This window comes from Sycon ciliatum, chromosome 1 (assembly GCF_964019385.1).
Source record: "Sycon ciliatum chromosome 1, ocSycCili1.1, whole genome shotgun sequence".
In the NCBI taxonomy this organism is placed as follows: domain Eukaryota; kingdom Metazoa; phylum Porifera; class Calcarea; order Leucosolenida; family Sycettidae; genus Sycon; species Sycon ciliatum.
Window position 1 is genome coordinate 15,087,035 of NC_088643.1, and position 21,982 is coordinate 15,109,016.

The 21,982-nt window shown below is 47.9% G+C and overlaps 2 protein-coding genes across 7 annotated transcripts in view; both read right to left on the reverse strand.

The window, feature by feature from the left end:
* LOC135814777 (uncharacterized) overlaps nt 1-12,793 on the reverse strand; it is a 20,385-nt gene extending 7,592 nt beyond the window's left edge. For 2 of the 4 annotated variants that reach the window (XM_065327971.1, XM_065327950.1), the window contains exons 1-11: nt 12,694-12,793; nt 12,339-12,500; nt 10,970-11,338; nt 10,097-10,198; nt 8,650-8,970; nt 7,581-7,682; nt 6,127-6,456; nt 5,180-5,281; nt 3,636-4,073; nt 2,621-2,722; nt 1-154 (exon numbers count right to left, since the gene is read on the reverse strand). The exon at nt 1-154 is cut by the window's left edge and continues 101 nt beyond it. In XM_065327971.1, coding sequence (XP_065184043.1) covers nt 1-154; nt 2,621-2,722; nt 3,636-4,073; nt 5,180-5,281; nt 6,127-6,456; nt 7,581-7,682; nt 8,650-8,970; nt 10,097-10,198; nt 10,970-11,338; nt 12,339-12,500; nt 12,694-12,714 — 2,203 coding nt within the window. In that variant the 5' untranslated portion in view covers nt 12,715-12,793. The remainder of the gene's footprint in view (nt 155-2,620; nt 2,723-3,635; nt 4,074-5,179; nt 5,282-6,126; nt 6,457-7,580; nt 7,683-8,649; nt 8,971-10,096; nt 10,199-10,969; nt 11,339-12,338; nt 12,501-12,693) is intronic. The other 2 variants (XM_065327957.1, XM_065327965.1) reach the window with 2 other exon arrangements.
* The window catches only part of LOC135814805 (uncharacterized), a 129,565-nt gene that overhangs the window by 50,387 nt on the left and 57,196 nt on the right, over nt 1-21,982 (reverse strand). The gene's annotated exons all lie outside the window — the stretch shown is intronic.

Consider the following 21,982-nt stretch of genomic DNA (forward strand, 5'->3'; position numbering starts at 1 on the left):
TATCAGCGTATACGGCTCTGCCACTCTGTCCACTGAGGGAGGATGCCGTTGGTGTGTTACCATACTGTGACTGGTATAGACTGCTGCCAATTGCTGCCGGTGGGTGCAGCTGCTGCTGTTGTTGCGGCTGCTGCTCTTGTTGCTGCTGCTGTTGCTGCATCATTGCCATCGAGAATGCAGTGGATCCATGTGTTTTTCGAGGAGATCACATCATCAGGAACATCACGAAGAAATTACAGAATACATTGCCAGCCCTCGTCACTGACACGGCAAAAGAGCACAGTTATTCAGCAACCCTGAAAAGGGAAATGATTTCCACTTGCTCAAGAGTGCTGCTACTGTAGCCCAGTATTCCAAACACGCAAACATGCCTAGCTAAAGTTTCTATTGGCACACACCTACAAATTCTACTCAATCCTACCAGCACATGAATCTAAGTCACAGAGTCTTTAACGCTGAAAGACAGAATCAATGCAAGATCTGTTCATATGCACTTAGTACCAAATGGGTAGGGCACTGTCCCGGAAAGACAGGGGTGCTGGGTTCGAATCCCGGTTGTGGATCCTTCTTTTGCAACAGTTTGAACAATCCTATGCTGGATCAAGGTTGTTGGTTGAACTGACAATTACCCGTCTAGACCATAGCTAGGGAATTTCCCTGAACGTGTTGGACCCTTGAGTCTCTTTTCACCTTATTCACTCAAATTCCAGAAAGAAAAAGTCAGAAAGGGTTTGCTCCCCACACTGGAGCTCACGGTATTCCGCCGACTTTACTTGACACTTGACTGACTCACGACTGCCATCCAGAGCACACGAGAAGTCCATCGAACCTTCGACTCGGCAAACCTGCAAGAAAGCACCACTCCCTGCTCAATACACAGTGTTCCGGGGAATTCACCCCTCATCAGTTGAGCTTGAGTAGGCTGAGGAAGATTGTGTCTGAATAGCACCACTTATATAGTGTTCTCCAGGCACACACATCACCAGGGATGCAAACTTACAGAAACGCTCCGCTTCCAGCGCGACAAACACCTTGTGAACACCAGATAGCAGCGTGAGTCAGAGTCGCTTGTGGACGGTGAGCTCCAGTGTGGGGAGCAAACCCTTTCTTACAAATCATCGCCGAAGTCGCAACCACTACTTCGTACTGTTGTGCCCAGCGCGGGCTTGCTACTAGTTGGTTTGGAGGTGACAGCGTTGCGAATGACCGAGGGTCCTCAACGTCTGTTCTCACCGTCCAGGAGCGACACCGACTCACGCTGCTATCTGGTGTTCACGAGGTGTTTGTCGCGATGGAAACGGAGCGTCTCTGTGAGTTTGTATCTCAGGTGATGTTTGTTCTTGGAGAGCACTACATAAGTGGTGCTCTTCAGGCACAATCTTCTTCAGCCTACTCAAGCTCAACTGATGAGGGGTGAATTCCCCGAAACACTGTGTATTGAGCAGGGAGTAGTGCTTTCTTGCAGGTTTGCCGAGTCGAAGGTTCGATGGGCTTCTCGTGTGCTCTGGATGGCAGTTGTGAGTCAGTCAAGTAAAGTCGGCGGAATAGCGCGAGCTCCACTGTGGGGAGCAAACCCTTTCTTACAAATCATCGCCGAAGTCGCAACCACTACTTCGTACTGTTGTGCCCAGCGCGGGCTTGCTACTAGTTGGTTTGGAGGTGACAGCGTTGCGAATGACCGAGGGTCCTCAACGTCTGTTCTCACCGTCCAGGAGCGACACTGACTCACGCTGCTATCTGGTGTTCACGAGGTGTTTGTCGCGATGGAAACGGAGCGTCTCTGTGAGTTTGTATCTCAGGTGATGTTTGTTCTTGGAGAGCACTACATAAGTGGTGCTCTTCAGGCACAATCTTCTTCAGCCTACTCAAGCTCAACTGATGAGGGGTGAATTCCCCGAAACACTGTGTATTGAGCAGGGAGTAGTGCTTTCTTGCAGGTTTGCCGAGTCGAAGGTTCGATGGGCTTCTCGTGTGCTCTGGATGGCAGTTGTGAGTCAGTCAAGTAAAGTCGGCGGAATAGCGCGAGCTCCACTGTGGGGAGCAAACCCTTTCTTACAAATCATCGCCGAAGTCGCAACCACTACTTCGTAAAGAAAAAGTCATCCACAGTAATATTACTGGCAGTAGTATGGCTAGTTATACTAAAGTCAAAAACAGTTCTCCCTGAAGATCGGCCATGCACGGAAATTTGGTGAAAATCTGTAAGTTGCATCAAAGAGACCAGTTGCAATATTTTGAGCCCGGACGAAAAGCGAGTGCCTCCATGGAAGCGAGTTCCCCAACACTGTACAAGCCTGTATATACATGTTTATACTGTAGTACCGCACTTGAATTGAATGAGTGCTCGAAATCAAAATGGGTACACTTTTGCAAACGGTACCTGCGATTAACACGCCACATACATACAAGGACCTTCCTTGATATGCCAACACTAACTGTCTTATACAGGGTCTGATCCAGAGATCTCTACAGGGGGTTGTAGTTTATCCAAAGCTGAATAGCTGATACATGTATAGTACATGCATATGAATTCCAGTAGGGGATTTGTATAATTTAGGGGTTTCCGCTTAACGCCCGGAACCCCCTAGACTCGTCCCTGTTATAGCCTTCAGCACCTTACCTGAGTGCGTTCCACCCTCGCCATTTCTCTCCACAATTCTAAATACTGCCGGGATATTTCCTTGCGACTTTGAATATCTAAATCTGATGCATTCAGTGAAACCTGCATCACGTGACCAAACAACAAGCGAGGCAGAGTACAGCAAGGGTATGACAATAATGTACAGAGTACAGAGTACAGCAAGGGTATGACAATAATGTACAGAGAGTACAGAGTTCAAGAGAGTATGGCAAGGGTACAGGCAAACCAGCATGTATCACTGTATTTGGTCCGACCTATTAAAATGTGCGTCTCATATACAAATGAGCACAAGTTCTAAAAAATACCCCAAGAGACGGTAGATAGATAACTACTGTGTCGTTTCTTCTCATCTCCTCCAAGCTATGCTGCTCTTCCTTGATTTCATCACTACATAGGCACGATTGAGATGATCGCATTGGCCTCTTCCTCGTGCTTCATGCAGTCAGACTATGAGTGCATGCTATTCCCTGTGATACGAATCCACTGGACCGGCAGACGGGCAATCTTGTGACTGAGCTTTTAGCATAAGCAGCTTGATGTACCATTGACACCTCGCAGTTTCGGCCAAAAAGGCCTCATTAGTACAGCTACGAGCTAAATAGGCCGAGCTACCAGCCATGGTGCAAAGGAGGCACCACAGACGTTAAGATAGGTCGTCGCTCTAGCGCCAGAGTGCTCTACCCACGAAAGGTACTGGGCAATGCGTAATGCAGCAGCACTACAGCAGCCTGTGTGTGCGTGTGTGTGTGTATGTGTGTGTGTGTATGTGTGTGTGTGTGTATGTGTGTGTGTATGTGTGTGTGTGTGTGTATGTGTGTGTGTGTGTATGTGTGTGTGAAAATGTGTGTGTGTGAAAATGTGTGTGTGTGGAAATGTGTGTGTGTATGTGTGTGTGAAAATGTGTGTGTGTGGAAATGTGTGTGTGTGCGTGTGGAAATGTGTGTTTGTAAATGTGTGTGTGTGTGTGTGTGTGTGTGTAAATGTGTTTACTCACACTGCTCTGATGTCCCGGCTGCTGCTGTTCTTGCGCTGGCTGCTGTTCTTGCGCCGGCTGCTGTTCTTTCGCCGGCTGCTGTTCTTGCGCCGGCTGCTGTTCTTGCGCCGGCTGCTGTTCTTGCGCCGGCTGCTGTTCTTGCGCCGGCTGCTGTTCTTGCGCCGACTGCTGTTCTTGCGCCGACTGCTGTTCTTGCGCCGACTGCTGCTGTTCGTGCGCCGGCTGCTGCTGTTCGTGCGCCGGCGGCTGCCGTTGCGCCTGCTGCTGTCGTTGCGCCTGCTGCTGTCGTTGCGCCTGCTGCTGTCGTTGCGCCTGCTGCTGTCGTTGCGCCTGCTGCTGTCGTTCCACCTGCTGCTGTCGTTCCGCCTGCTGCTGTCGTTGCGCCTGCTGGTGTTGTTGCGCCTGCTCCTGTTGTTGCGCCTGCTGCTGTTGTTGCGCCTGAGTGAATAAGGTGAAAAGAGACTCAAGGGAAATTCCCTACCTATGGTCTAGACGGGTAATTGTCAGTTCAACCAACAACCTTGATCCAGCATTGGATTGTTCAAACTGTTGCAAAAGAAGGATCCACAAGCGGGATGCGAACCCAGCACCCCTGTTCTTCCGGGACAGTGGGTCTCTTTTTGACCGTCCAGGAGCGACACTGACTCTCGCTGCTATCTGGTGTTCACAAGGTGTTTGTCGCGCTGGAAACGGAGTGTCTCTGTAAGTTTGTATCCCTTGGTGATATTTGTGCCTGGAGAGCACTATATAAGTGGTGCTCTTCAGGCACAATCTTCCTCAGCCTACTCAAGCTCAACTGATGAGGGGTAAATATCCCGAAACACTGTGTATTGAGCAGGGAGTGGTGCTTTCTTGCAGGTTTGCCGAGTCGAAGGTTCAATGGACTTCTCGTGTGCTCTGGATGGCAGTCGTGAGTCAGTCAAGTGTCAAGTAAAGTCGGCGGACCAGCGCGTGCTCCAGTGTGGGGAGCAAACCCTTTCTTACAAATCATCGCCGAAGTCGCAACCACTACTTCGTAAAGAAAAAGTCATCCACAGTAATATTACTGGCAGTAGTATGGCTAGTTATACTAAAGTCAAAAACAGTTCTCCCTGAAGATCGGCCATGCACGGAAATTTGGTGAAAATCTGTAAGTTGCATCAAAGAGACCAGTTGCAATATTTTGAGCCCGGACAAAAACCGAGTGCCTCCATGGAAGCGAGTTCCCCAACACTATACAAGCCTGTATATACATGTTTATACTGTAGTACCGCACTTGAATTGAATGAGTGCTCGAAATCAAAATGGGTACACTTTTGCAAACGGTACCTGCGATTAACACGCCACATACAAGGACCTTCCTTGATATTCCAACACTAACTGTCTTATACAGGGTCTGATCCAGAGATCTCTACAGGTGGTTGTAGTTTATCCAAAGCTGAATAGCTGATACATGTACAGTACATGCATATGAATTCCAGTAGAAGATTTGTAAAATTTAGGGGGGTCCGCTTAACCCCCGGAACCCCCTAGACTCGTCCCTGTTATAGCCTTCAGCACCTTACCTGAGTGCGTTCCACCCTCGCCATTTCTCTCCACAATTCTAAATACTGCCGGGATATTTCCTTGCGACTTTGAATATCTAAATCTGATGCAATCAGTGAAACCTGCATCACGTGACCAAACAACAAACGAGGCAGAGTACAGCAAGGGTATGACAATAAAGTACAGAGTACAGAGTACAAGAGAGTATGACAAGGGTACAGGCAAACCAGCGTGTATCACTGTACTTGATCCGACTTATTAAAATGTGCGTCTCATATAAAATCTCAAGCCTTCGTACAAATGAGCACAAGTTCTAAAAAATACCCCAAGAGACGGTAGATAGATAACTACTGTGTCGTTTCTTCTCATCTCCTCCAAGCCATGCTGCTCTTCCTTGATTTCATCACTCCATAGGCACGATTGACATGATCGCATTGGCCTCTTCCTCGTGCTTCATGCAGTCAGTCTATGAGTGCATGCTATTCCCTGTGATACGAATACACTGGACCGGCAGACGGGCAATCTTGTGACTGAGCTTTTAGCATAAGCAGCTTGATGTAGCAGTGACACCTCGCGGTTTCGGCCAAAAAGGCCTCATTAGTGCAGCTACGAGCTAAAAAGGCCGAGCTACCAGCCATGGTGCAAAGGAGGCACCACAGACGTTAAGATAGCTCGTCGCTCTAGCACCAGAGTGCTCTACCCACGAAAGGTACCGGGCAATGCGTAATGCAGCAGCACTACAGCAGCCTGTGTGTGTGTGTGTGTGTGTGTGTGTATGTGTGTGTGTGTATGTGTGTGTGTATGTGTGTGTGTATGTGTGTGTGTGTATGTGTGTGTGTGTATGTGTGTGTGTGTATGTGTGTGTGAAAATGTGTGTGTGTGGAAATGTGTGTGTGTGTGAGAATGTGTGTTTGTAAATGTGTGTGTGTGTGTGTGTAAATGTGTGTGTGTAAATGTGTTTACTCACACTGCTCTGATGTCCCGGCTGCTGCTGTTCTTGCGCCGGCTGCTGTTCTTGCGCCGGCTGCTGTTCTTGCGCCGGCTGCTGTTCTTGCGCCGACTGCTGTTCTTGCGCCGACTGCTGTTCTTGCGCCGGCTGCTGTTCTTGCGCCGGCTGTTGCTGTTCGTGCGCCGGCTGCTGCTGTTCGTGCGCCGGCGGCTGCCGTTGCGCCTGCGGCTGCCGTTGCGCCTGCTGCTGTCGTTGCGCCTGCTGCTGTCGTTGCGCCTGCTGCTGTCGTTCCGCCTGCTGCTGTCGTTCCGCCTGCTGCTGTTGTTGCGCCTGCTGCTGTTGTTGCGCCTGAGTGAATAAGGTGAAAAGATACTCAAGGGTCCAACACGTTCAGGGAAATTCCCTAGCTATGGTCTAGGCGGGTAATTGTCAGTTCAACCAACAACCTTGATCCAGCATTGGATTGTTCAAACTGTTGCAAAAGAAGGATCCACAAGCGGGATGCGAACCCAGCACCCCTGTCCTTCCGGGACAGTGGGTCTCTTTTTAACCGTCCAGGAGCGACACTGACTCACGCTGCTATCTGGTGTTCACAAGGTGTTTGTCGCGCTGGAAACGGAGTGTCTCTGTAAGTTTGTATCCCTTGGTGATGTTTGTGCCTGGAGAGCACTATATAAGTGGTGCTCTTCAGGCACAATCTTCCTCAGTCTACTCAAGCTCAACTGATGAGGGGTGAATATCCCGAAACACTGTGTATTGAGCAGGGAGTGGTGCTTTCTTGCAGGTTTGCCGAGTCGAAGGTTCAATGGACTTCTCGTGTGCTCTGGATGGCAGTCGTGAGTCAGTCAAGTGTCAAGTTAAGTCGGCGGAATAGCGCGAGCTCCAGTGTGGGGAGCAAACCCTTTCTTACAAATCGCCGAAGTCGCAACCACTACTTCGTAAAAAAAAGTCATCCACAGTAATATCACTGGCAGTAGTATGGCTAGTTATACTAAAGTCAAAAACAGTTTTCTCCCTGAAGATCGGCCATGCACGGAAATTTGGTGAAAATCAGTAAGTTGCATCAAAGAGACCAGTTGCAATATATTGAGCCCGGACAAAAACCGAGTGCCTCCATGGAAGCGAGTTCCCCAACACTGTACAAGCCTGTATATACATGTTTATACTGTAGTACCGCACTTGAATTGAATGAGTGCTCGAAATCAAAATGGGTACACTTTTGCAAACGGTACCTGCGATTAACACCCCACATACATACAAGGACCTTCCTTGATATGCCAACACTAACTGTCTTATACAGGGTCTGATCCAGAGATCTCTACAGGGGGTTGCAGTTTATCCAAAGCTGAATAGCTGATACATGTATAGTACTTGCATATGAATTCCAGTAGAAGATTTGTAAAATTTAGGGGGTTTCGCTTAACGCCCGGAACCCCCTACACTCGTCCCTGTTATAGCCTTCAGCACCTTACCTGAGTGCGTTCCACCCTCGCCATTTCTTTCCACAATTCTAAATACTGCCGGGATATTTCCTTGCGACTTTGAATATCTAAATCTGATGCATTCAGTGAAACCTGCATCACGTGACCAAACAACAAACGAGGCAGAGTACAGCAAGGGTATGACAATAATGTACAGAGTACAGAGTACAGAGCACAGCAAGGGTATGACAATCATGTACAGAGTACTGGGTACAGCAAGGGTATGACAATAAGGTACAGAGAGTACAGAGTTCAAGAGAGTATGGCAAGGGTACAGGCAAACCAGCATGTATCACTGTACTTGGTCCGAATTATTAAAATGTGCGTCTCATATAAAATCTCAAGCCTTCGTACAAATGAGCACAAGTTCTAAAAAATACCCCAAGAGATGGTAGATAGATAACTACTGTATCGTTTCTTCTCATCTCCTCCAAGCTATGCTGCTCTTCCTTGATTTCATCACTCCATAGGCACGATTGAGATGATCGCATTGGCCTCTTCCTTGTGCTTCATGCAGTCAGACTATGAGTGCATGCTATTCCCTGTGATACGAATCCACTGGACCGGCAGACGGGCAATCTTGTGACTGAGCTTTTAGCATAAGCAGCTTGATGTAGCAGTGACACCTCGCGGTTTCGGCCAAAAAGGCCTCATTAGTACAGCTACGAGCTAAATAGGCCGAGCTACCAGCCATGGTGCAAAGGAGGCACCACAGACGTTAAGATAGCTCGTCGCTCTAGCGCCAGAGTGCTCTCCCCACGAAAGGTACCGGGCAATGCGTAATGCAGCAGCCTGTGTGTGTGTGTGTGTGTGTGTGTGTGTGTATGTGTGTGTGTGTAAATGTGTGTGTGTAAATGTGTGTGTGTAAACGTATGTGTGTGAAAATGTGTGTGTGTAAATGTGTGTGTGTGCGTGTGTAAATGTGTGTTTGTAAATGTGTGTGTGTGTAAATGTGTGTGTGTAAATGTGTGTGTGTGAAAATGTGTGTGTGTAAATGTGTGTGTGTGCGTGTGTAAATGTGTGTTTGTAAATGTGTGTGTGTGTAAATGTGTTTACTCACACTGCTCTGATGTCCCGGCTGCTGCTGTTCTTGCGCCGGCTGCTGCTGTTCTTGTGCCGGCTGCTGCTGTTCTTGCGCCGGCTGCTGCTGTCGTTGCGCCGGCTGCTGCTGTCGTTGCGCCGGCTGCTGCTGTCGTTGCGCATGCTGCTGTCGTTGCGCCTGCTGCTGTCGTTCCGCCTGCTGCTGTCGTTGCGCCTGCTGCTGTCGTTGCGCCTGCTGCTGTCGTTCCGCCTGCTGCTGTCGTTCCGCCTGCTGCTGTTGTTGCGCCTGCTGCTGTTGTTGCGCCTGCTGCTGTTGTTGCGCCTGCTGCTGTTGTTGCGCCTGAGTGAATAAGGTGAAAAGAGACTCAAGGGTCCAACAAGTTCAGGGAAATTCCCTAGCTATGGTCTAGACGGGTAATTGTCAGTTCAACCAACAACCTTGATCCAGCATTGGATTTTTCAAACTGTTGCAAAAGAAGGATCCACAAGCGGGATGCGAACCCAGCACCCCTGTCCTTCCGGGACAGTGGGTCTCTTTTTGACTGTCCAGGAGCGACACTGACTCACGCTGCTATCTGGTGTTCACAAGGTGTTTGTCGCGCTGGAAACGGAGTGTCTCTGTAAGTTTGTATCCCTTGGTGATGTTTGTGCCTGGAGAGCACTATATAAGTGGTGCTCTTCAGGCACAATCTTCCTCAGCCTACTTAAGCTCAACTGATGAGGGGTGAATATCCCGAAACACTGTGTATTGAGCAGGGAGTGGTGCTTTCTTGCAGGTTTGCCGAGTCGAAGGTTCGATGGACTTCTCGTGTGCTCTGGATGGCAGTCGTGAGTCAGTCAAGTGTCAAGTAAAGTCGGCGGAATAGCGCGAGCTCCAGTGTGGGGAGCAAACCCTTTCTTACAAATCATCGCCGAAGTCGCAACCACTACTTCGTAAAGAAAAAGTCATCCACAGTAATATCACTGGCAGTAGTATGGCTAGTTATACTAAAGTCAAAAACAGTTCTCCCTGAAGATCGGCCATGCACGGAAATTTGGTGAAAATCTGTAAGTTGCATCAAAGAGACCAGTTGCAATATTTTGAGCCCGGACAAAAACCGAGTGCCTCCATGGAAGCGAGTTCCCCAACACTATACAAGCCTGTATATACATGTTTATACTGTAGTACCGCACTTGAATTGAATGAGTGCTCGAAATCAAAATGGGTACACTTTTGCAAACGGTACCTGCGATTAACACACCATATACATACAAGGAACTTCCTTGATATTCCAACACTAACTGTGTTATACAGGAGCTGATCCAGAGATCTCTACAGGTGGTTGTAGTTTATCCAAAGCTGAATAACTGATACATGTACAGTACATGCATATGGATTCGAGTAGAAGATTTGTAAAATTTAGGGGGTTCCGCTTAACCCCCGGAACCCCCTAGACTCGTCCCTGTTATAGCCTTCAGCACCTTACCTGAGTGCGTTCCACCCTCGCCATTTCTTTCCACAATTCTAAATACTGCCGGGATATTTCCTTGCGACTTTGAATATCTAAATCTGATGCAATCAGTGAAACCTGCATCACGTGACCAAACAACAAACGAGGCAGAGTACAGCAAGGGTATGACAATAATGTACAGAGTACAGAGTACAGAGTACAGCAAGGGTATGACAATAAGGTACAGAGAGTACAGAGTTCAAGAGAGTATGGCAAGGGTACAGGCAAACCAGCATGTATCACTGTATTTGGTCCGAATTATTAAAATGTGCGTCTCATTTCAAAACTCAAACATTCGTACAAATGAGCACAAGTTCTAAAAAATACCCCAAGAGACGGTAGATAGATAACTACTGTATCGTTTCTTCTCATCTCCTCCAGGCTATGATGCTCTTCCTTGATTTCATCACTTTTCATTAAGATGATCGCATTGGCCTCTTCCTCGTGCTTCATGCAGTCAGACTATGAGTGCATGCTATTCCCGTGATACGAATTCACTGGACCGACTGACGGGCAATCTTGTGACGGAGCTTTTAGCATAAGCAGCTTGATGTAGCAGTGACACCTCGCGGTTTCGGCCAAAAAGGCTACGAGCTAAATAGGCCGAGCTACCAGCCATGGTGCAAAGGAGGCGGCACCACAGACATTAAGATAGCTCGTCGCTCTAGCGCCAGAGTGCTCTACCCACGAAAGGTACCGGGCAATGCGTAATGCAGCAGCACTACAGCAGCCTGTGTGTGTGTGTGTGTGTGTGTGTGTGTGTATGTGTGTGTGTGTGTATTTGTATGTGTGTGTGTGTGTGTGTGTGTATGTGTGTGTGTGTAAATGTGTGTGTGTGTGTTTACTCACACTGCTCTGATGTCCCGGCTGCTGCTGTGGTTGCGCCGGCTGCTGTGGTTGCGCCGGCTGCTGTGGTTGCGCCGGCTGCTGTGGTCGCGCCGGCTGCTGTGGTCGCGCCGGCTGCTGTGGTCGCGCCGGCTGCTGTGGTCGCGCCGGCTGCTGTGGTCGCGCCGGCTGCTGTGGTCGCGCCGGCTGCTGTGGTTGCGCCGGCTGCTGTTCTTGCGCCGGCTGCTGTTCTTGCGCCGGCTGCTGTTCTTGCGCCGGCTGCTGTTCTTGCGCCGGCTGCTGTTCTTGCGCCGGCTGTTGCGCCTGCTGCTGTAGTTGCGCCGGCTGCTGTTGTTGCGCCTGCTGCTGTTGTTGCGCCTTCTGCAGCTGCTGCTGCATCATTGCCATCGAGAATGCAGTGGATCCATGTGTTTGTTTCGAGGAGAGCACATCATCAGGAACATCACGAAGAAATTACAGAATACATTGCCAGCCCTCGTCACTGACATGGCAAAAGAGCACAGTGATTAAGAAACCCCGAAAAGGGAAATGATTTCCACTTGCACAAGTGTGCTGCTTCTGTAGCCCAGTATTCCAAACACGCAAACATGCCTAGCCAAAGTCACCATTGGCAAACATTTACGGATTCTGCTCAATCCATCCAGCACATTCATCCAAGTTCTTTAACGCTAACTGAGACGGAATCAATGCAAGATCTGTTCATATGCACATGGCACCTAATGGGTAAGGCACTGTCCTCTCAAAACAGGGATGCTGGGTTCGAATCCCGTTTGTGGATCCTTCTTTTGGAACAGTTTGAACAATCCAATGCTGGATCAAAGTTGTTTGGCCAACTGACAAGGACTTAACTAGACTGTAGCTTAGGGATTTTCCCTGAACGTGTAAGACCCTGTGTGTGTTTTTTTTTTACCTTATTCACTCAAATTCCAGCAATAAAAAGTCATCCACAGTAATATTACTGGTAGTAGCATGGCTAGTTATACTGAAGTCAAAACTGGTTTCACCCTGATGATCCGCCATACCTGAAATTTTTTTGAATAATTGTTATATTCGTATGCACCAAAGAGACCGTATTTAAAATGTTTGAGTTCAGGTAAACTAAGGTTTGAGTAGAGGTATCCAAAGGTCAAAAAGAGACTCAAGGGTCATACACGTTCAGGGAAAATCGCCACGCTACAGCCTAGACGGGTAATTGTCAGTTCAACAAACAACCTTACTCCAGCATTGGACTGTGCAAACTGCTGCAAAAGAAGGATCCACGAGCGGGATTGAAACCAGCGCCCCTACCGTTTCTGGGACAGTGCCTTATCGATTCGGGTACCGGAGATCGCGCACACCCTGGCCCGTGGGTCCTTCTTGCTACAAAACTCACTGGTGCTTGCCAGGGGTCCATGCCTGTCAAGGAAGGCCATTCCTGCGGTTGCTGCTGATGGCGTTGCTGGTGTGCTGGCTGTGGCTGCTCCTTGGATTGCTCCCGGGATTCAGGTGATGCTTGCGACCGCGCTGGCAGACCACCAGACCGCGCCGGTGGTCTCTACAAGGAACGGAGAGATCACCAATAATAGGATTCAACACAATAAATGAAGCGAGTTGCACATTCACCTTGCACATCTTTTGCGAGAGGTTAATAACAGGATTAGGATATTTTCAGGACAAATTCATCATGCACATAGAGAACTGGAGCACATGAAACGGTGCCAACTAGCGGGTATTCAGACCACACTTACCGTAACATTATTATCAGACATATCACAAAAATCACATAGATCTTTGAAATGAAGGACGCCGCCGCATCAGAACTAGGAGTTTCATGCCCAGCTGGCAATCCCAAGGTGACTAAAATGATACAGGGAATGCCTGCAGTACCCCATTTATACACAAACATAGTCCAGTATGGCGCTAGACCAAAGCCGCGAAGAAACTAAGCGTGAACAGGTAGGTGAGAACCTGGGGGGGGGGGGGGGGGGGGGGGGTCGGTGCTAGCTTGTGAATGCATTTGCTGGTATGGGGCTACTCAAAAGTGTTAAAATTGGTGTAAAAATGGAGGGTAGTAGAGGAGGCGCAGGTTACACGGCCAGGTTGGTCGAGCACACGCTTACTTTTACCTTTTACTGCTAGCTTACAATGTGCTACAACATGTGATGATACTGAAGTGTGATAGCAGCAGCACCTTGCTCACGTCGAAACATTTGGAGACAAGCTCTATCTTACTACTGGTGATATTATGTATGTTGTGCTCACACCCCCCCCCCTTCCCCTCCTCCCCCTGACTGTGGTATCTGCGCCTCTTTCTAACCCTCCAGTTAGCACCAATTATTTTAGCACTTCTGAGCAGTGAAAGATAGAGATCTGATTTTCAGTAGCATATGCCGCATAGAGTTAGTGTTTATTCATTATTCGTTCATCACTTCGCTAGCCTGCATCCAGTAGTTACTGACTTACTTCTGTGGCTTTCAGGTTCACCCATCGCTATGTCTTCCACGTGCTCTGGTTTGCTCGAAGTGTAAGGCCAGTCTTACAGTACTTTGACGTAATTTCCGTAAATGTATCACCATAGCATCCTCTGCTAGTCAACAATCGTTACATTCCTTTTTCCTCATAATAATGCTGCTAGCAGTATAAATCTCAGGAAGCATAGACGCCTGTTACTGATGCGACTTTGGAATAAAGGTACGACGACAACAACAATAACTTGAGAGAGAGGCAAGGGAAATGCGAAAAGGGGAAGGGAAGGGGGGGGGGCAGATTCTCAATCTTTTGGTTTCTGCGGCACCCCAGAGCAACGACTGCGTGCTCGCTCTTCCATGGACGTGCTTGCTAGCCTATTATAATTATGGCTGTAGTCTTACTCTTACAGTAGGTATCGGTTATAGCGTGGGTGTTTGAAAAACGACTTTCTATTCTTATTTCCGATATTTCTTACACACGATAAATCAAGTGTGGCATGCATATCACATGCATGTGCGCAGAGGCAGGAAGATCATCGTACATGCAACGCAGTACTTCTGTGCATGTGGCTGGTCATACTCATAGTCATACTCATACGCGAATGACTAGTCCCATACCCTAGCCCTAGGCTTACCATGTTGCAAAACGAGTTACATGTACATGTAGATCTACATGACCAAAACAGTTGAATCTGCAGCACTACGCGGTATACGACGCAACGAGAGTCAGATCAGAACGGATGTTATTACTACAGCCTAGTACAGGCGAAACGCTCTCTCTAGGCTGCAAAGTAAGTAACCGGTAGTTCTGGCACAGAGCTCTCCTTCTCACCACCACCACCATCAGTTCGCGCCTGGCGCCTGGTCGATGCATGGTTGGCGGTATCCGGCATAGCAGGCTGGTACATCAAGTAGCGCATGGCACATACCATGCATACCGGTAGATGATGACACAGCAAGGACATATCTCGATTGCGACGTACGTTTCGTCCCCGCTGGACTCATCAGGCAATCTTCTTCTTGGATGTCTTCATATGGAGCTTGACTCGGGAGAATGAAGACATCCAAGAAGAAGATTGCCTGATGAGTCCAGCGGGGACGAAACGTACGTCGCAATCAAGCTATGTCGTTGCTGTGTCATGCGCTACTTGATGTAACAGCCTGCTATGCCGGATACCGCCAGCCATGCATCGACCAGGCGCCAGGCGCGAACTGATGGTGGTGGTGGTGAGAAGGAAAGCTCTGTGCCAGAACTTTGCAGCCTAGAGAGCGTTTGTGGGCAGGCGTGTGTTTACCGCCATATTGCCAGGTGTGTCTTTACCACCATATTTATCAACCAGAAGAGCGCTAGCGCGTGATTTATTCAAAGATGTTTCTTATCTCGGCATGGCTTCGCAGGCGTCTTTGGCGACATCAGCATCGTCAGCTACCTCTGATTGCTCCTCTCCACTGCCTGTCTACTCTCTTTCGCCTGGAGTGTCCTCACCGTCATCTGTGTGGCTGAAAAGACTATGGCGATACGCATAAAATTTGACTTGGCCATGGAGTTGGTTTTTCTGAGGCGACTGAGGAGGCAGGTTTGGCCCTCGACTCTTTGGGCGATCAAAATTCGTCGGAATCAGCAAGAAAAGGAGCACGGGACAGAACGTTGCTGATGCTGGGGCTCACGAAATGAAAACACATCATTTTCGACTTGCAAAACAAACGTTGGTGCGAAAATTCCACATTTTGATGTTCGACAAATGCCCGAAAAGCGCCGAACCGAAATTCGGAATGCAAAACCTCACAAAACTTGCATGTACATGTAGCTAGTCACCATGGTCACATAGAAAGACACTAAGTCTTGTAGTCTGTAGTGCCAGTAGATCTACTAGGCAGATACTAGTACTGAAGTACTAGTACTACTACTAGTAGTAGTGTTGTTGCTAGTAGACTACTAGTACTAGTACCAGTACTAGTACTAGTAGTAGTGGCCTGCTTAGCGCGAAGCCTGGCATCACATTTCCAAGCAAAACGCGAGAACCTACTTGGACAGTACAGACTGTCCAGTACTGCAGGGGCGTCGGAAGCAGGGAGTTGTATGGTATAGATGACTGGCCTTATCTGTTCTGATTCCTCCCCTGCACAATTACTCCTTACCATGCAGCATCGCATCAACAGCACTGTCATGTGGATGCAAACGTGGAAACTCCAGCCCAATTTAGACAAGACAGAAGCCATGTATATTTCTTCATCCCCTCCTTATCAACCATTATTCTTCCCTGACTCGACTATGCCTATCCGTGTTGTTACTCAGCACAAACATCTAGGTGTGATGCTTGACTGCAAACTCTCTTGGGCTGCACATGTCAACTGTGTATGCAAGCGAACCAGTTCAGCCTTAGGGGTACTACAACCACATTGCACTCATTTGCCCATCCAGTGTAAACTATTATTTTATCAGTGCTATATTCTCCCTTTATTCGACTATTGCGATACCGCTTGGTGTGGCCTTTCTGACACAACTCTGAGCCAATTAGAAGTCCACCATAGATTTATACTTAAAATTCTTTACAACAAGGATCGATGTTTTCCTTCGGATGCCCTTTATCGACTTGCACACACTTCTCCTCTCTCCGTTCGTCATAAGCACCATCTCTGTACACTGGTTCATAAGATATTTCTTCATAAAACCCCTTCACACATGATGAAGTACAATTGGTTTTCGACAAGCTCAACCCGTAACGCGCTCACCCTGCCTCTTGTTAAGTCAGCCCAGTATCTAAAGTCCCCTTTGTTTTCCGGCTACTCTCATTGGTTATCATTACCATACGGTCTGAAAACTTGTTCTTCTATTGGTCAGTTTAAAGATCTACTATCACAACTGAACTAGACGCAATAATTATCATCGAAGAACATTCTCGAATACCTGGGTGATGCACGAATTTTGATAGTGCTCACTTCCGTTAATCGTTTTTCTTTGTAATTTTCCATTCATTTTCTGCTTTAATTCATATTTGCTTTGTTTTCCTAGCTTACTATTGCCGTGGCTGGCTCAACGCCCTTGTCTCAGGGGATTCTCTCCCGGCATTAGCTATGCTTGTCACATGCTATGAGATTGTGTCTAATAATAATAATGACTCCCTGGTAGTGTGGTACGCGGACCGGTCAGCCATAATAATAATAGTGCAATATTAAATTTTATTATTTACTCGTGTGGAAGGGGTGGCTGAGGCGAACATTTTGGAAATTTAGATCCCAGATGACCATGGTGTATTGTATTGAAGGCGCACTTCAAGTGACTTGTCTAGGGCCTAGGCCAGGGTAGGGAGATCGAGAGTCCGTAGATCTACGTTGCATTTTGTGCGGCAAGACAGTTTTGGGGAAATGGAAAAAAGAAATACCTTACTCGCGCGATTAGAGCCCTCTCTTGAATAGTGCCCTATCTCCAATAGTGCCCTAGTCTCTAAAGGCCAGTGAAAAATAAATCCCTCTCTTGAATAGTGCCCCCCCCCCGGTCTTGTAACCAAGCCCGTGTGCAAGTTTGGTGTTCTTTTGCTAATGTTCTTGGCCATTGCTTTGCACTGGTGTTTTCAGGAACAAAATCGCAGGTCTTGTTCCCGTTTCTGTGGAGTCGTGAGCGTTTACAGTACACGTTAGGCTCTGTTTTTCTTTGCTTTATGCTGGATGGCGCAAATGTACCAGCAATGAAAAAATAGTGCCCTCTCTTGAATAGTGCCCTCTCTTGAATACTGCCTCATCTGTGACGGACATTGAAAAAATAGTGCCCCAGGGTCACTAATCACGCGATAACGGTATGTTACAGGGTAACTGTTCCCCTTGCCCACCCCCTACTATAGGGCTTGAAAGTGATGACGTCAAAACGGCCAGGGAGTAGTAAGTTGACATCAGATTTCTATTTTTGGATCCACTAAGGTGTGACTTTGCTATTGCCTAAGTATGTGGGTGCATAGCAACCCACTCATGTCGCATGCAGGTGTGACTTTTATTTCGCCACCAGTTGTAACCCCGCCCCCAGTAGCCAAATCAGTCAGTTTCACTGGTTACATCACCTTGCTGAGAGTAAGACCGCTTGAAATGTGCTTGGATCCATACAAAAACTGGATCCAGGTGGATCCAATTTTTGAATTTTTGAAATTGTTGCTATGCTGTGACGTAGCACTTTCAAGCCCTATTCTTCCCTGGCTAGAACACTGTAAGTGGACTGTAGTCATTATATTATTACTGTAGTCATTATACTATTACTGTAGTCATTATATTATTACTGTAGTAATTATATTGCATTATGAATACAAGTACAATCTTACGCAAGAGGTACACAAAAGGAAGTGAATAGGGCTGTTGTTTTGTTGTAACTCAGAGTTTCATGGCAAAACAACAATCATCAGACAACATAAGGAGATTAGAAAAAACGCAGGTACATGTATATGGAGGCAAGTAGAGGAGATAGAATAATTCAGTGAAGACAATAATGATAATCAACACCTCCCAGAGGCAGTACGCTCTGACGTGCAAGAATCAACATCTCAAGCAGTCAAGGTGTTGGGTGCCTATGCCATGGTGAAACATGAACACACACACTCATCCACACACACACACCGTCTCACACTAGTCCACACACACAGCCTCTCGTTCTCACACACTCCACACTCCCGCATTATCGCACCTAAACACACGCGCGCGCGCACACACACACACACACACACACACACCACACACACATACGCGTACACACACACACACACACGCCAAACCCATAGCACGCCATACACGTTATGTCACTTCATAACCCAGCAAAAACTTGCGCTGGTGTCGGCACTATGATACAAACTCGCTCCTTTTATTAAGTACAATCTTAAAAACAATCTTACAACTAACCTGACTTCCTGTCTACTGCACAAATTACAAACTAACTGTCTCAGGTAACAAAAAAGCGGGACAAAAACGTTTGTTTTGCAAGTCGAACATGATGTGTTTTCATTTTGTGAGCTCCAGCATCAGCAACGTCCTGTCCCGTGCTCCTTTTCTTGCTGATTCCAACGAACTTTAATCGCCCAAAGAGTCGAGGGTCAAACCTGTCGCCTCAGAATAGCCAACCTTTATGGCCAAGTATCGCCATAGTTTTCAGCCACACAGATGACGGTGAGGACACTCCAGGCGAAAGGGAGTAGACAGGCAGTGGAGAGGAGCAATCAGATGTATTATTATTATTATTTTATTATTTCACAATCACGATGACATAGTGCCAATAAGCATGTGATGCGGGCGATTTTAACCAGCCATGGTGGGGACAACTGAGAAAAAGAAGGAGAAGAAAAAGAGAAAAGAAAACAAAACAAAAGGAGTACTATAGGAACCTGGAGAGAGCAGTATGAAGATTAGGCTAGCAATGGAAAACAACGAATTCAATTCAATTCGACTTAGGCGCGGGCAGAATGTAACAAAATGCAGCGAAGGTGTCATGAGACTTTACCTCCTGCGGAAGCCGAGACCAATGAGAATAGGACTTGAACAGAGGGGATTTTAAAAGGATCGATGACCTGGCAAGTGGGAAATGGAGAGAACATCTAGTACGCGAGCTATTATTGAACCAGCTTAAATGCGCAAGTGCATGAGGAGGAGCAAGTTGAAGCTTAATGCGGTGAATGAATTTGCATGCCGAGTGGAGAAAGCGTTCTGAGAGAGGGGAAGAGGAAGCCAAAATGTATAGCGTCTGAGAGGAGGTCAGAGGGGGCATGCGAAATATTAATCGAAGTAATTTACGGTGGGTGACTTCTAACCGATGCATAAGAGCGGAGGATAGACCGGAGGACCAAACGAGAGAGCAGTAATCAAACAAAGGAAGAACATAAGAGTGATAAATTTGTATTCGACAACCATGGTGTAGATGGAAGATGTGAGGAGAAATGCAGCCTATCGCGGAGCAAACTCGCTTTTCAATATAGGTTACGTGCGAATCCCAGGACAAGTGTTCATCAAGAAATATACCAAGGTGTTTGTGATTTTTAACAATATTGATAGCAATGGGATCATCAGGGAAAGTAAAAAGCCGAGTCGTAAAGAGGGTGAGGTCACTGGAGGGTCGTGGGGGGATACAAAGGATTGCCGTTTTCGACACATTGGGGCGGAGTTTCCACTTCGACATCCAGCGCACAACTTGATTAATGTGATACTGTAGCGAGTCGCAGGCTTGCAATAAGCCTGGCTCGGTTATATGGAGCGCTGTATCGTCCGCGTAGAGTGAGGTATGATCCAAACCTGCCAAATCATTAACGTATACGATGAACAATAGAGGCCCCAAGATAGAGCCCTGGGGCACTCCAGAGTGGACTGTTAGAGGGGCGGATAGGGCATGTCCAATTCGGACACTCTGTCGACGTTCAGTGAGATAGCTGGTGAGCCACTGCAGACACGTCCCGGCTACGCCAAACGCTGCTAACTTATGGAGGAGACCCCTTGTCCAGACAGTGTCAAATGCTTTGCTAAGGTCGAAAAAACATAGGAGGCTAAATTGCTTCTGATCCTTGCATTCATATTATAGCTTCTGCACAAGCCTCAGCAACTGCCAGGCGGTTGAATCGCCTCGCCGAAATCCAGACTGTGACGGGTCAAGGACCGGGTTCACATGTTGGTATAAGTGGCCAAATGCCACACGTTCACAGAGCTTTGAAATGGTGGAAAGGAGTGAAATCGGCCGGTAATTGGATGCAGACAGTTTACTGCCTTTATTCTTGTAAATAGGCACAACCACAGCTGCCTTCCAGACATCAGGGAAGATTCCGGTGGCGAAGGACTGGTTGAAAACTAGGCTGAGAGGGATAGCTATACTAGGAGACAGGGCTTTTAGGAGTTCATGGGATATGCCATCTGCACCTGCCGCCTTCTTGGGCTTTAGGCGACGGATGTGTTGGGCAATGGCGGTGGGAGTAGTGCTAAAAGAGGGTAGTGCTGGGAGCCCGTGGTGTGGAATACCAGGGAGAGACCATGCAGGATCATCCGGCGTTCCACAAAGCTGATGAATTGGCGATTCAGAGCATTGGCAATCTGGGTAGGGTCGTTGTGTACTGTGTTATTTTCATGGAGTTCAGTGATGATAGGGTTTCCAACAGGGGTCGGCGAACGGAGCTGCTTAACAAACTTGAACAAACTAGGGGTGGATGCAATAATGGATGAGGGGTTAGTGCTAATGGAGGACACATACTGGCGGTGAGCCTCTCTAGATAGGATTCGTGCTCTGTTACGTTCGCACTTGTAATGCTTGTGATTGCTAGGGGTAGGATACTTGCGATACAAGCTGTACGAGTCTCGCTTCCTCTTCAGCTGAGCTTTAACAGCACGTGTCAGCCACGGGGGACTTGGCGTACGTCGTCTAGGGGCTGAAGAGCGCGACCGGGTAGGTAGGAAAGCGGAGCATAGACCATGAAGGATGTCATAAAATGCTGGAGCAGTACGGTTTGGATCTCCAAGCTTCAACTGGAGAGCAGCATGCCAGTTCAAATTAGCAATGGATTCATTTAGAGCAACTAGGTGAGTGGGAAGAATGGAGGAGATGTCAAACTGACTGAAGTCAGGTATCTGGAAGGAATGGGAGGGCAGTGTAGTGTTGGGTGCAGGTGGTGATGCGGTACATGTCGGGATGCACAAACGGCCGAGAACAATTGAGTGGTCCGACTGACCGAGAGGGGCTGGGGGGCGCGGATCGCAGATGCTGGCTGCAGTGTCAGTGATCATCAAATCCAGAGCAGCCTCATTGCCTTTGTGGGAGCGGTGGGTCGAGAATGTGACGTGTTGCTGCAAGGCAAACATGTCAAGAAGACATGAAAGGTGGTGGCCCGCAGTGTCTGTTGTTGTTCCATACCAGGTGGAACATTCAGCATTGAAATCTCCCATGATGAGGACTGGCGAGCCAGGGGTCCGTATTTTAGTCAAGCAGCTTTGAAATGAGGCGTAAAAGTTATCTATCACCGACGGGTCGGTGGACGGTGGGCGGTAGACAGCCGCAATTTGGATGGGCTGCTGGCGCGTGGGGCAAGCAGAGGTTCCAGTGGATGGCGATATCTCTACCCAGGTAGCTTCCAATTGCGGAAGATGTAGGTCTGTACGGTGGGTAATAGGACCAAATGCACTTGATTTTACTAAGATAGCAACACCGCCATAGGCCAGGAAGTCGTTGGTGTTAATTTTATTCTCGGAGGTGGGTCGATCCCTTCGAAAACATTCATAGCCTGGGAAGGAGAGGGAAATGTGTGGACACAACCAGGTTTCAGTTATGCAAACAACAAGGGGACAGCTGGTCGTGAGAAAGTCAGATAGCTCAGAAGATTTGTTTCTAAGGGAACGTGCATTGATGCAGGCTACGGAAAAGGCGGCTAGGGGCGTTGAAGGATAGAAGGGTGTTGCGTTAGGGTCAAGTTGAGGTGTTGGTTTACTCATTGTTCAGATTCAGCCTGGTCAGTGTGGAACCTCCATTTCCGGATACTAATTTTGTCAGGCCAGAAACCAGGCCCTTGGATCTTGTCTACACAGTTCTCTCCCACAACCAGGTGGGCATAAGCTGTACCAAAGTACC